Raw genomic sequence first — 14,636 nt, 5'->3', positions numbered from 1 at the left:
GGGGGGGCTTTGGCCTGAGGTGGAACGGCTGGTGATAGCGAGGGCGCATCTGAAACAGTGTTCCGGTTATTGCAGAAGAACTTGGAGATAACACGCTTCAAAGACATCTGGAGATTTTTTTTTTTCTTGCTGTCGTGCAAATCGTCGGGAGTGGACACGAACCCATGGACAGAGGTGGCAAAAATCTCACTCGGTCTCTTTATGAAGTAAAAGTCGAGATTCTTGGAAAAAAACAAAAACAAAAGCGGTGAAAAGTAAACTAGTACAGACCTTGGAATGTGCTCATTTGTAAAGCCAAAAGTAAGGAGTGCAAATGATTTTTTTTAAATTTTTTACCGCCGACAGACATGTTTTGATGAACTTGGCACAATGGACAAAGGTAGACCCAAGGATTCTGGACAAATAACTATTGTAGTTACATTCCCACGTGTGTCAGAGTGAGGAGAAAGGATTATTATTCACGGGTGGTTATGAAAAAGAACCTCTGCTATTCACAGCCGAAGCCAACCGCATTCAAGATTAGGGATGACCTTCGGGACGTGCGGCATTATCTTTTAATTAGTTATCATCATGTTCGGGTTGGGAAAGTGGAAGGGTTTTATTGCTTGATGGACGCCAAGGATGCCACTGTAATGCAGTCCTTATTTTTTTACTACTTTGGAAACCAAGTAAGCCGGAACTCTAATTAAAAAATAAATAAATAAATAAAATAAATAGCACATCATTGGTTTGCCTTGGTGGATGGACAATAATTTTCCCGCATATTTTGAGGCATCCCTCTGCTGCGTTGATGAAATTCATATCCATAAAGTATCGTGGCGCCGTCACGGGGGCGGTCCATTTTGAGCCGCGCAAAGTCACCCCCTTTGCTTTCTTCCGCCCCCCCCCACCCCCCATTTCCTCTTGTGCCTTCTACCTCCACTCCCAGCCAGTTTATCTTCCCTCTGTGGGTTTCTCTTTTAATTACCGTCCGCGCTTTGGTTGCCGTCAAACAGAAACAATTAAACCAGGAGCGCTTTTAAAGCCATTCCGTGCGACGAATGAAAGGACGGCGAAGGAAAGTTCAGCGGGAAGGAATTAATTGGGTTTGGGAGACGTTACGGTGGAGTGAACGCCTGGTTGGAGGTGCCTTTCCGCGTCTTGCGTTAACGGCGTCAGCCACAGGAGTGCGGTTAGAAGCCATTTGTGTCCCTTAAGGGGAAATTTATGTCCATTCATACAAACCCAAGGTGATGATGAGCAGGTTATCGGTTACGTTCCCCAAACACAAAAAAAAGAAAATCTTAAAAGCGAATGTATTGTATATGCAAATGCGCTTGGATGCAAATCTCTGGTGAAAGGATACAACCAAGTGCATATTTTATGAGCCGCCAAGTTCATAAATAGTGTTCTGAATGTTGCTAGATTGTGATGAAGCAATGGGGCCACCGCCCCCATGCCAAGTTTTTTTCTGCCCTTGACTTGGCAGCGAGGCTGGTCAAATATTTGCCGTTTCCAAGCATGGAAGCCCGATCGTGTCAAAGGCAAAACTAAATAAATACATACATACATAAGCGTTGTTAACAAGAGTAATTTATTGGCTCGGTGATGAAGTGCTGCCGCAGCGAGTGAAAATAATAGCCAAGCTTTGACTGCCTTTAGGGACGCTCCCATTTTTCCTCACATTCTGACCTCTTCGTAGCAGCTTGTTTTGTCACAACCCCCTTTCTCAACCCCAGGCCGTCATGGCAATGAAGACTCTGTATCGGCCTCGCTTATTTGCATGAGACAGGACCGCCCCCTTAAAAGCGGCTAAAAAAATAGGATTGCGACTGGAGTTCTTGATCCAGGAGATACTTTGGCAAATGTACGGCATAGATATTTTATTCAGACACCCGGGAGGGGAAAAAATATATTTGCCTGTAAAGCAAAACATAGGAAAGCAAGATACTCCGCTTATTCATAATTTGCTTTCACAGACTCTGCGCATAAATCAAACAAATCCAGCAAATCAAACATCAATCTTCTTCCATATCACTTTGAAGAAAACATCTGTCCTGGAATTTACAATTTTCCTCAGCCACGGCGAAAACATAAGCTCCTTAAGGGGAGGGAGCAAGACTGCTTCCTGTGCGGATGGCCAGTCGCCATGGTTACACGCAAAAGCAGCGGTGTCAATGAGCGCTGGCGGCAAAGGAAGAGCAAAGAGAATGTGGCTAAAAATGAGGAGTGGAAAGGGAGCGCCGGTGAATGGGAAAAGGTCGGGATGTCAACGGACGCCAGGTGGAGATGATCGCGAGGGGGCGGGGGAGCTTGAAAATTAGGATACAAAGTGCAGATTTTTTTTTTGTTTTTTTCATGTGCGCGCCTCAAGACTGAAATAACACCTTCGCGCTTCATTACACAAGTTGCTGGCACCTCATTTATTCATAATGCAACGTGGCGATGGCACTAATAGAGGTGGTTGTCGGTGAAGCACCGTAAAGAAGGTGGGGCGGGGGGGGGGGGTGTCTGATCACGTCAATATTTTCTGACAATACATCTCAGACTGGGGGAAAAAGTACAATTAAAGTGAAGCCAAATGACTTTGAAGCTGCTCCTTCTTGGAAATAAATACAGAAGATGGCACTCCCCCCGCCCAAAAAAATGCGTGCTGTCTTTCAAGAAAGAAATTATTCAAGTGTTATGTCGAGGATGCTGCTATTTCCACATTTGCTTTTGTTTTTTGGGGGTGTTTTTTGTCTTTATGTTAATTTTGCTCCCGATCCCGCAGCTCGCCGACTACAGAGACAACCTCTGCAGTGACATAGAATTTAAAAAAATAGCGTAAATAGCGCCACCGCTAGCTACCGCTAGCATCACAGAAGCAACCCCAAACACATCGGCTCGGCTTTTTCTTTTCCATCCCAATGTAGATGGGGAAATGTTGCCGCTTTCATCCTCGCGGCGGCGGCGCCTGTCTGCGCGTGACGCGAAACATAAATGCGCCGTGGGTAGATCACAACAGTTGTATGAGTCGTTGCGGTTTTAGCTTTGATTGTCGCACAACAGCAAGCCATGTTTGAACGTACTCCCGTGGTATGTTCTCGACTCAGCCGCAACGTAGGGAGACTATGGAGAAAAAAAAACTTTCCATAAACAGTCAAACCACAAGTCTCTGGTGGAAACACGCAAAAGAGGTCGATTACCGGGTGCTCGACAATTTCAATTTAGCCGAAGGAACAATAGCGGCGAAGCGGAAGGATTTGCTCGTGCTGCTTTTGAGCTCAAATGGATGAAAAAAAAGCACAGTTTGAAATGGGCAAGAATTGACTCGGGCGCTCTGTCGGGAATCCATCCCGAGTTTTTTCCGCGCTTGAGAGCGGGGGAGGCCTGAAGCTGTTTTGGCTCCCGGAGAAAAACTCTTGCCCGCGGGGTCAGAGAGTGTCCGCCAAGCATGTGGCGGCGGCACGATCAATGTATCGAGCCCTTTGCAGCAGCTGATACGCAACGCCGCTGCACAACAACACACACCAGAAAGACTTGCTTGTGTCCTATATAACAGTGGACCTCAACCGCTGGTCCGTGGGCCTTTTGTTGCCAAACGTCGATACCACGATACGGTGGTTAAAAAAAAAAACAAAAAACAAAAAGTAAGCCCACAAGCTAGCTAAATTAATAAACAAAAAACGTCAGGTGGCACTCGGTTCGGCTATCGTACCTTCTTTATCATCCACGCCGATGTCTCCATTCGGGTCCGTCCAGCCAAAACACGCAATTTTAGAATCCGACGCAACCTGCACGCGCCTTGTGCTCCGGCAAAGGCGTCAGTTAATTGGCCCGAGCGTATGTTTGGGGCCCTTATCGGTGGATTACTTTCACGGGTAACCCTCACAAGGGTCGTGGGAAGTGGGGGGAGGGGGGGCTTGCTTCCCTCTCATGTTCTTCTCATAGGAAGACGTCGAAAAAGCGGCAGAGAGAAATGATTTGGCGTGTTTCTTGATTCCGACGGCCATACCGTACGTACATCAGTAATCGGTTTTGTTTGAGTGATTGAAGATGCTCCGCAGGATCTCATTTCAATGCAAAATAGTCCAAATTACATTTAACTGCCCCCCCCGCCCCACCCCGTGTTCAAACCATTGCTTTGATACCATCTCGGCATTTCATCTAATCACGCCCGGGGACGTTCCGGTGGAGCGGTGCTCTTCTAAATCCTTAAATCCAGAGTCTGGAAATCAGCTCAAAGGCCAACATTCGGAGAATTTCGTCTATTTTTACGAGAAAAACGTTGAATAATAATGACCTCATAGTTGAACTGGATTTGTAGTTTGACTGAAATCAACTTGTAATGTTCCAAGAATAACGTTGAAATATTCGGAGAGTTGTCAGAATGTTACATGGGGATAAATGAAAGCAAAGGTTCCCAATACCACTTTTAAAAATGCATGAGAAGAACATAATGTCGTCACAGTTACGTGAAAAATGTTTCGGCAACAAAATTGTTCATTTCTGGGTAATATCGTCCAAAAATTAGGGGAATACAGTTATTTTAAAATAGCTTATAAAGCTCTAATGTTACATTAAAAAAAAAAATCCATCAAAATATTAGGGAAAATTACGCCTTCATTTTCACAGAAAAAAATATTTAATGACGTCAAAATAACATCAAAATATCAAGAGAATGAAACCACAATTTTATGAGAAGGAAATAACAATGTCACATGAAAACCGTCATTTAAAAAAAAAAAAAAAATGGTGATCATTCGGATCTGCTGTGAGCTTTCCGAGCTACGTTACTCACTTTTCGCATTACATGACATCATCATGACATTTTCCGTCAGAAATATCTCAGTCATCGTCGCGGTGATGTTCGAAGCGCCGAAAACTTTGATTGCAGGGAAAAACGTTGCCATATCAAAATATGCGACCGAAGCTGATTGGCTCCAAAAGTGGAGCGTTTGAAGTTTTGAAGTGGAACGTTGTTGCGCACGCAGATGCCATGTCATCCCCTTTTGTAAACAACGGCGTTATAAATAATCTCCCAGCGTGAGCCATCTGCTGTTTGTGTTTTCCACTTGCGGTCTACGCCCGCAATTAGCATTCGATCGCCGGGGACCGGCTCAGACCTTAAATCATGTCAGACTCGCTTTCTGTTTTCAAAACACGCGCAACGTGGTGTGCACTTGCGGTGGTCTTACGGGACCCAATCAAGTCATGTTTTGTCACGCTTTCCTTTTGTCGTGCTAAACAACACAACACAAAACAAACCTCTTGGTTCAGTTTACCTAAAAAGAAATGGAATTCCTGGATAAAACTAAATTGTAGGTGAACTTCATTTAATCGATGCTAAAATTGACCAGAAAGGGCCGTCTGAATTTTAACTAGGCCAGGAAATGCAAATTTAGGGCAAAGGGGCTTTCCGGCCTCTGCGGTCATTGCAGCCGCAGCAATTGGAGTTCATCAATTCCTCAATTTTGCAGTGATTTGCCGAGGAATAACTCATGCAAAAATGGCCTCGGCAAACAGCCTGTGGGTGCCGAGGGATTTCGAGGAGATTATACCTACGGGGCCAACTCGCCGCCGTGAGCGTCAGTCATCTACTCTCCTGGCTTTTGAGGCGCGGGCAGCATGACGCTCCTAAGCCGTGCACCCGGGACCCCCCGACGCTCCACTCCAGATGCCCGACATCGTTAAACCCGGCGATATCCGCCGCGAGGGCTCATATCAAGGCTTTAGCGTCCTCGTTTGCACACTGGTTTTCAGCCAGATCGGAATTGTTTATCTCCCAATTTACAGTGTGATTCCTAAAAGTGTCTCGTTAGAAATAGACGATTAAACTCACCGGTGTGCGTTTTGGATAACCCCCGCGTTTCGTTTTCACATTTAATTCAAATGGAACGCCAAATGTCACGCCGTGGACTCCAAAAGAGCCACTTAATAGATAAATAGCGCCACTTCATCTCAGAGACACAATTTATTTATCTTCCATCATGTTAAGTTTGCTTGTGCTCGCTTGCACAAAATTTTTATTTTGAGGTCACCCAACTCATTTTTTGTTTGTTTTTTTGCAACGTGGTGAGCCGACTGCACTCTCAACCTGAGGGGACCATGCTCGCCTGTGCTCGAGCCGCAGGCAGGCAGGACTACGTCGGATGACCGCAGTCACACTATGAGAGGTATGACACAGAATCACTTGGAATCGTACGGTGAACCTTCACCTATTTGCAGTTCACCATTACGAATATTGTACACACAATCCCTCTGTGTTAACAATTAAATCATTCCCCCCCCCCCACAAACGAACAAACTTATCTCACAATATAGATCAATAATTATGGCCAAAGATTTACATTATCGGCATCTCTTTCTATGTTTTAAAAGCAGAATTACATCAGCTGAAATTCAATAATCCCCCCCCCCAAAAAAAAATACTAACAAAAAAACTAGGCTGTACTTACAACTTCCTGCTCTTCTTTCCTTACTACAGTCTCAAAGCATTTTATGTGCCGCCCTCTCGTGGTCAAAAGTGGAATCACACCCCCGCATATTTGGGGTTTGTCTTACGCTATGAAAGTGACATTGTAATAGGGCACAGGTTGTCTTGTGTAGGTACTGTTTGATGTGGTACAATGCCACGCAACGCCAAGTCGGGTTCTGCTCGTTTGTGCCGTTACGATGAACTTTGAGAAATGACTCATTTTTATCGTGCTCGAAATGGAGACAGTTGAACTCGCCGGGGCGCCTTTTTCGACAACCCCATGCGTTTAGTTGCACATTTACATGAGATGAAACGCCACACGTCGAGCGGGGGGGCGAATCCAAACCACCCACTTTGGGGCTAAACGGCACGGCTCCATCCGAAAAGCGGGGCTTGTTTGTGTCAAAACAGCGTGGCGGTAATTATTTTTTATTTTTTTTGCCTTCAGACACTTGAGTCACATCCTCATTTGTCGTTGCGTCCCGCTTGCAAATATGAAGAAAGGAAACGCTTTTCCATGCGTGCGCATGGATTGCCAATTAGAGCAGCCTGAAGTGTTGTCGTGGTTCAGGTTTAGGGAACGAGTATTGGCGCCCCCTGGGGGTTCCGCCAGGTGGGGTCGAACATAGAAATGAACCCTTCTCTCAAATTGTTTTCTCACATGAAGCTACCTTTTGAATGTAAATCGGCGACCGGATTGATCCCCCCACCCCACCCCCGCCGGCGAATCCGAGCACGGCATCAAATCTGGGATCAATGTATCGACTTGCAAGGGAGCTACGCACTTCAAATTCTCTTCGAAACATCAAGATATGAGTCTCTCTCTCTCTCTCTCTCGCTCTCTCGTAAAGTCACTCTCAGGATGAAAGCGACGTGCGCTGGGTTGCAGCGCCGCGTTGAAAATAAAGGCGAGCTGGCTGTGCTGAGTCACTTTCCGCCGGGTGAAGTGAAGAAGATGCACATGAAATATTCAAGTGGCTTTCTTGATCTTTTATGAACTGCGTCTTACAGAACGCTTCTCTTTAGCCGGAGCGTGCTTCTGCATTTAGCGTTGCTTGAATATGAAATGTGCAATTAGCGAGCTGCGCCGGGGCCTCGAGGGGGGCCTTACACTTTCCAGACTGCGTGCGCCGCAGCTGTTGAGGAAGATTCATCAATTCATCCATTGCATTTCGACGAGGTGGGGGAATTTGGGCTTGAAGTATCCAGCGAAACATTTTTTTTAAAAAGCCCGGTGGTCCAGTGGTTAGCGCGTTGACCTCGCAGTGCAACGGTATTGTATGTTCAATTCCAGCTTCGGCCTTCCTGTGTGGATTTTGCATGTTCTCCCCATACCTGCGTGGGTTTTCTCCGGGTACTCCAGTTTTCTCCCACATTCCAAAAACATGCACGGCAGGATGATTGAACACTCGAAATTGCCCCTAAGTGTGAGTATGAGCGCGGATGGTTGTTCGTCTCTGTGTGCCCTGCGATTGGCTGGCAACCGGTTCAGGGTGTCCCCCACCTACTGCCCGAAGATGGCTAGGATAGTCTCCAGCACGTCCCCGCGACCTTTGTGAGGATAAAGCCGATCGGAAAATGGATGGATGGATGGAGTGTATGATGGCACTAAAATTTGAGAAATGACTAATTTTACATGCAAAGTTTACACCTGAAACGTGGATGTCTCTTGTTTAACCCCCCCCCCCCCCCGCCTCCCTCTGCGATGTTGTTTGAAAAAGAGCGATGCCTTGAGGCATACTCAGCACAAAGAGATCCCACATTCCTCGTGTAAACTAAGACAACGCCACATTAGAATACGGCCGAATGAAACGGGGAAATAAACTAAATGAGTTGAAACTTTTGCGTTTGATCGCCAACCACTAGGAAAATGGCGGGAGAGAAGAAAGGGAAAATAATGTGCGTCGAGGGATTCCTCTCTCTCTCTTTCTCTCTATGTATATATAGTGGACGAATGTTGCGCGCAGGTCTTGGAGGACAGAGGACAACAATCCGCTTTGTTTTTCATTCAGAGTAAATTAAATGGAACTTTCCTCCCCGGCGGGCCGCAACTTCACTCCAGTTTGATTTATTAGCTCCGGAGACAAAGTGCAGGGGCCGCGCAACAGATGAGCGCCCGAATCTTGCCGGTCGGCCCGCACGTCCGATCGGAAACAAGCCTTATCCGTCAGGAGAGTATCGAACGCATTAATCATGATCGCCCGAGAGTGCGTGTTCTCTGCTTGCCGGTGCCACGCCGGACAAAGCCCTGACCAGTGAAAAGCGTTGATGCGGGCGCGGGAGCATCCCGACACAATCATACATCTCATGCTGTCCCCCCACTCCCCCCACCCCACCCCTGTCTCTTCTGCTTCGGTCTTTATAGCTTTTTAATCAAGTCGGCTCCACGTAAGGCGAAAGGGGGAGAATCCAGATCAGGACAATTACAGCGGGGGGGAGTAGAACATGAAGTCGAACATAGGGTGGTGGCAAATCTTTTACGCTGAGGAGCCACGTTTGATTCGCTCATAGATTTTTATTTTTTTTTAATGGGGTAAAATATGTGCCTTGGCTCGAACCACTGATTCAATTTGCTAAAGGCTTCTATGGAGAGCTTCAGCCTCTGTATGATAGCTTCGGCTTCGACGAGGGTGGCCTGTGGGTGTATCGTTCCGCCTGTGATTTGTGAGAACGCAGCTGGAAATCTGAGCTGGCACATTCAATCCAAGCGGGCGGCCATATATTACAACTATTACGTCAATCTGTGAGTGCACGCGTGAAGACGGGTTTTTCCTCTCGGTTTCAACTTGTTCCGAGAAAACAGCAATGCGACAGTCCAAATCCCCAGACCGGACCTTTTAAAGAAGGCAGATGAGCAAACGCGACCCGACGCAGCAGTTTCAAACTCCCTTTGGCTTTTGGTGAAACATTACACACTTGATTGCAAGTGACAGTGCTATGATTCAGTCCTCTGGGGTACATTGTGTACACACTGTTTTTTTTTTTTTGGTATTTTTTTATATCCATGATCAATACACAAACCGGCTTTAACTCAATGCTCTGCCTTTCTTACCGCAAAGCATAAAAATGGCTTTGTTGATGACTCACTCCCAATTGCAACACGCGCGCACACTTCAGTGGCCATTTTTTGGTTGACCTAATCGCTTCCTCTAGAAGAAATAGCTGTTATGTTCTTACAAGCCACCACCACAGTGAACGCATCGCCCAGCGCTAACTTTGTTCTGTCGCCAGGCCGGTGCAGCAACCGAGAAACTGGACGGCTTGTGGTCACAAATATCGTGGTTTGTTTTGCATACAGATGCGCACAAAACAACCCCCGCACCCCCGCCCCAATTGTTGCACTGATGCCTTTTTTCAACAAGTTAATTTTTTTTGGACTGACAAAAGCACATCGCAATACAATCAATGGTTTGAAATTACCTATGAATTCCACAAGATGACGCCAAAGCACTACTTTTAAAGGAAATAAGCGCGTGTCGGCATAATCCGCTAATCCGTTAGCCAACTAAACTATAAATAAACCAACAAGCGGTGGTTAGTGAGTGACAACATTTGGTGACAGTTTAGCATCAATTTAGAAACAGACAACACAAATGCAACCAAATAGTTGGTTCAGCGGAAAAAGCAACACATATTAAAGTGAACACGACAAAACGCAAATTGGCATGCTCACCCCAGCAGAGCGCTAACATAAGAGATCCGAACACATAATCTCGTTTCGAGATTTTTGAACAGAAATGACAGATAAGTGCAACAGCAACTACTCCTTATCTGAGCAGCTTTTAGAGCCTGAAGTGCTGTCACACCAAGACAGGCAGTTATTAACTCCCGCTGAGTTAGCAGCCCTGCACAGGAACCGAATGGAGCAATTAGCGCTCATCCCTCCCGCTGTGCGCACAACGGCTAATGCTGCAATGCCAACCTGGCGTCAAAGTCCATGTGAACACAACATTACTTTTATTTAAAGACTCGACAGATGAGTGCGTCAAAAGTGCAATAAGAAACAACACAGAAAACTGCCTTGTTGTTTTCATTTTAGCAACTAGGTGTCAGCTTTTATTTAAATAAAGATAGTCTACATTGTCCTATCCATTTCCTTGTTAATTATTGGCCCAAACTTGTATTTTAATAAACCTTCAACCCCAACATTATGTCCAAAATACAACTCTTTTGCCTCATTAGCATTACACTGTTAGAAAATCACAGGAAATTGTCAATAAACACTTTTATGGTCTTGTTTAATTCATTCGGTCCCAAAATATTTGAAGACATCTCCAGCCATTTCCAGCGAACGCCATTTTATGAACGGCACACTACTGATATCTAGCGGGCAAAAAGTGAAACTACACTGCGTGCTCACGTCATTAAATCTAAGTACCGTCAACACGGCACCGATTGAAAGATGATTAACGACTCAGGAAGACCACCGAACCCAAAAGCTGTTCTTTTGTTGTCACATGTTTGCACCACTTTCTCTAATCAAGACTTTAATTAAGAGCACTGTCGAGGCTCTCCGCGTTTTATTAATGCTGGTTTCGGCTCTCTTGTAAACACCCCCCCCCCCCTCTAAATCCTCCCAAAACCTTCCACGCCTCATTAATCCCACATCATGTAGCCTGCTGCTCACAAACACACGTAAAAAATCTTTTCGCCAAGGTCGCTTTTCTCAACTAAAACTTGTCGGTCGGGAGACAAAATGCGTCGATATTCTGTGCTCGTGTAGGAGAAAGAGCGTGCAGGGTGAACAAATGGATTGATGGGAATTTAATGGCAATTTGTCCTGACTTTTCATATCTAAAAAATACAAAGTGTGAACTTGATCACAACAATCTGATTTTGTCCTCGACATATAGTTGCATGACTAACCGGGTGACTGCACAGTTGTAAAACATAATAATAATAAAATAAACATGTGTTGTATGCACGATATTATTAACAGTATGTTTAATGTATTGGTGGTCTCTTACAATTTGACCCTGAAATAAATGTGGTCAGATAGAGGATGTTAGTTTTAACTTGCACCTATAAAGCACTTCACTTTGACACTTTACAAGTGAGTGGTGGTATCACTTGATCAAAGTGTCTGAGAACAACCCCCCACCCGCTCTCCAAACTTCTCGAACCCCCTTCACAAAAACACAACCTCTCGGGTCTTATCTCGGCCACCTTCATCCCCCTCGCATACAATTAAGACCCTCCTCGTCCCCACCCTTGACCATTACCTTCATTAGCATGAGCACAATAAGCTGCACAGAAGAGGAACAACACACCAAACCCCTGACCGGCTTTTGTTAAAAGATGATCGTTTGCAGGCGGAGTGGTTTTTAAAAGACATTGATACCGTCAGGTCCGGTTTGGCGTGGAAAAAAAGTCGTCCACCTACCCACCCGAAATGAAATCAAATTGCGAATGCTGGTGCAGTTATTTATTTTACAGCAGAGTTTGCTTTGGGGGAAATACGTACAACAACTCTGCGGCACTTTTTATTCTTGACACTAGTTGAGTACAAATGTAACACTGGACCTACAAAAAAAAAGAATGTCATGAAAGGCAAAGTAGTCTTGAAATGAGCAGCAGAAAAAAATGAACTGAGTTGCATTCAAGCGTCTTCAGAATAACCACAAAGGTGCATTTGATTCACAGTGTTTGTTCTTTGGTGCAAGTCACTATAGTGTTGAGTATGAGGCAAAAAAAAAAGGTATACACATGAAGTGAATTAAAAAAAACTAACTAAAGGTAAGAAGAAGAACCCTGGCTCATACAGTGAATGTGATTTCCAAAAAGCATACAACAATAAAAGGTAAAGGGTGCCCGGTACGATGCTTGGCGGAGAGTCCAATCTTTGAACTGCCTTTTGCCTTGCAGGGCTTCAACACGCCTGCCTCTCAGTCACAGTGTCACACACGTACAAATTTTCCAAATGCGGTGGCCGCGCGAGGCTTTAGCCGTGAACCAGCGACACCCCGTGGTGTAGAGCCCGCTTCCACATGTAGTAGGTGGAGCGGGGAGTGAAGGGAAAGTGGGAGCGGAACTCCTTGAACGTGGGGAAAGACCTTTCCTCGAAGCGCGTCTGCAAAAACAACTTGGCCTTGGCTTTAAAGTTGGCCAGAGCCACGACGTCCACGGCCAGCCTCTGCTTGTCCGGCAGGGAGCGACCCGGGTCGTGCTTGGGATGCGAGGCCTCCAGGGAAGCGGCGCCGGATCCGCCGACGTACGGGGGGATCTCCGCCAACGGGAGCGCCTTGTGGTTATTTGCGATGTTGAAGACGGCCGCCGGCGTTTCCCCAACTTTGGCAGCATCGATCTCGGTCACCATCCTCTTTGTGTTGCCGCTTGCCCACAGCCAAAAGAAGCAGAGGGACAAGGTCGGAAACCTGAGCTTGAATTTACTGAGGGACAATTTGGACTTTTGGACCAGCATCTTGGCCACATCTCGAAGTTGTTTCTTACTCATGTACGCCAGCCTGAAACTTCTGTGCTTACGCCTGCAGATCTTCGACCGTGGAGCCGACTCGCTCATGTTTTGCAGTTGCAGTACCGGAGAGATGCTTTTCGGACTTTGGCTCTTGTCCGCGTCGGAGCTATCCGAGCTGCTGGCTTTGTAGCCTCCAATGAACAACATGGCCTCCCTCCTCCAGTTGTAGTAGGTGGACCTGGAGATGCCGGGGAAGTTGTGCTTGAAGAGCTTGAAGGGAAACGAAGCGTTGGTGGCGATGCAGTTCTGCAAGCAGCGTTTGGCTTGCTGCATGTGGGCCGCACTCTGAGCCCGTTCCAGATCCAGGGCCCCCATGCTGAGGCCGAACATGCCGGCCACGCTTTCTTGATGGTCCGACTCGTCTTGCCTGAGCTCGGGAGAGGACCACGCTTCCTGCTCCGTGCTCTCGCCGGGACTGATCTCCCCCGTGGATGACGAGGTGGAGAAGGTTCCGCCTGACTTGAGGAGCTCCTGCTTCCAGTTGTAGTAAGACGACCTGGAGATTTCCGGGAAGAACTCCTTGAACTGGTGCAGCGGGATGAGCTTCCCTTCCAGGTAAGACGCCTGCAGGAAGTTCTTGGCCTCATAGCGAGCCGTGGACTTCTTACAGTGCTCCTGAGACTGCCTCTTCCAGCGGTAGAAGGTCCTCTTCGTGATGTTGTACTTGTCCTTCAGAGTCCGGTATGAGAAGTTTGAGTCTTGGATGAGGAGCTCCTCGCTCTTGGGACTACTCGAAGCAAAGTCGCTCACGTGGACCAGCGCCACAAAGTGATCGGGTCGGAACAAAGTCTCTGATTGTAACTCGCCGGACCACATGATGTGGAAGGTTTGAGGCTCGCACTCTTTGGGCCAAGTCCTGGGCCGGATGACTCTGTTGAAGTAGGATCGGATCTTGTGGTTGAACATGGGGTAGACGGAGTATATGTTCACCCGAAGCACAGACGCCAGCGCGTACACGTGCCACATGTTGGCGTACGAGTCAGGAAAGCACGAGGCCTTGACGTCGGCGTCGAAGATGGCCTCCAGGATGCTCGCGGACAGGTTGAGCATGGCCTCCGACTCCTCGGCGCAGAGGCTGAAGCGGACCGCCTGGAGCATCATCTTGGAGTCGATCATCCCGGACAGGTAGTACCTCTTCCACAGGACCATTTCTACAACTGTCCTGACCTGGTAGTGTGAAAAAAACAAAAAAACAAACATACCATTTGAATTATTAGACGAAGGAGCATGTGTTGAAAATGAAACATGGCCTTTGACCCCTCCTGAATCCTTCTGAAACATTTCGGCTCCATACCCTTCAAACTTTTCACAGAAAAGCGGTCCAGTATACATCAAACCTGGTGGAAAAATTAGCAATGAGCCCCCCACCTGTAGCTCCAAGCTCAGACCACTATTGCCCACTAGCAGCATGCTGGCTGCGTCAAATAGCAGGTTGCCCTTTCCTTTGCAGCGTAGCGGCAGGAGGTCCGCAGGGGCGTCCCGCGGGTACAGGCCTTGGGCGACGTTGTCCACGCCGACCCACTCGGGGAAGTTCTGACAGGGCAAGCGGGGCAGCGGGAAGGGAGCCAGGAGCCGGTCCACCTCCAGGGCCTTCAGGATGAGCGCGTCCAGGCCCGAGCTCTCCGTGGCCTCCTGGAGCTCCCTCAGGATGGACAGCACCGCTTCGTTCCTCTGAATCATGACTGGCGGACATCACAGAAGCAGGGAAATGTACAAGCGGGT

At 47.1% G+C, this 14,636-nt stretch overlaps 1 protein-coding gene and 1 long non-coding RNA gene across 4 annotated transcripts in view; one reads left to right on the top strand and one right to left on the bottom strand.

The window, feature by feature from the left end:
- Positions 1-11,909: 11,909 nt before the first annotated feature.
- Positions 11,910-14,614, bottom strand: vrtn (vertebrae development associated). Its single transcript, XM_019865551.1, has 2 exons — positions 14,283-14,614; positions 11,910-14,081 (listed from the first exon to the last, which is right to left on the bottom strand). The coding sequence occupies exons 1-2, from the start codon at positions 14,592-14,594 to the stop codon at positions 12,381-12,383; spliced, it is 2,013 nt and encodes a 670-aa protein (XP_019721110.1). The 5' UTR covers positions 14,595-14,614; the 3' UTR covers positions 11,910-12,380.
- The window catches only part of LOC109513252 (uncharacterized), a 29,130-nt gene continuing 29,035 nt past the window's right edge, over positions 14,542-14,636 (top strand). For all 3 annotated transcript variants that reach the window (XR_002167693.1, XR_002167692.1, XR_002167694.1), the window contains exon 1: positions 14,542-14,634. This is a non-coding gene — a long non-coding RNA (uncharacterized LOC109513252). The remainder of the gene's footprint in view (positions 14,635-14,636) is intronic.

The sequence above is a fragment of the Hippocampus comes genome, unplaced genomic scaffold (genome assembly GCF_001891065.2).
Source record: "Hippocampus comes isolate QL1 unplaced genomic scaffold, H_comes_QL1_v1.1 scaffold434, whole genome shotgun sequence".
In the NCBI taxonomy this organism is placed as follows: Eukaryota; Metazoa; Chordata; class Actinopteri; order Syngnathiformes; family Syngnathidae; genus Hippocampus; species Hippocampus comes.
The sequence above is the reverse complement of the archived record's forward strand: the minus strand, read 5'-3'. Positions and strand labels throughout refer to the sequence as shown.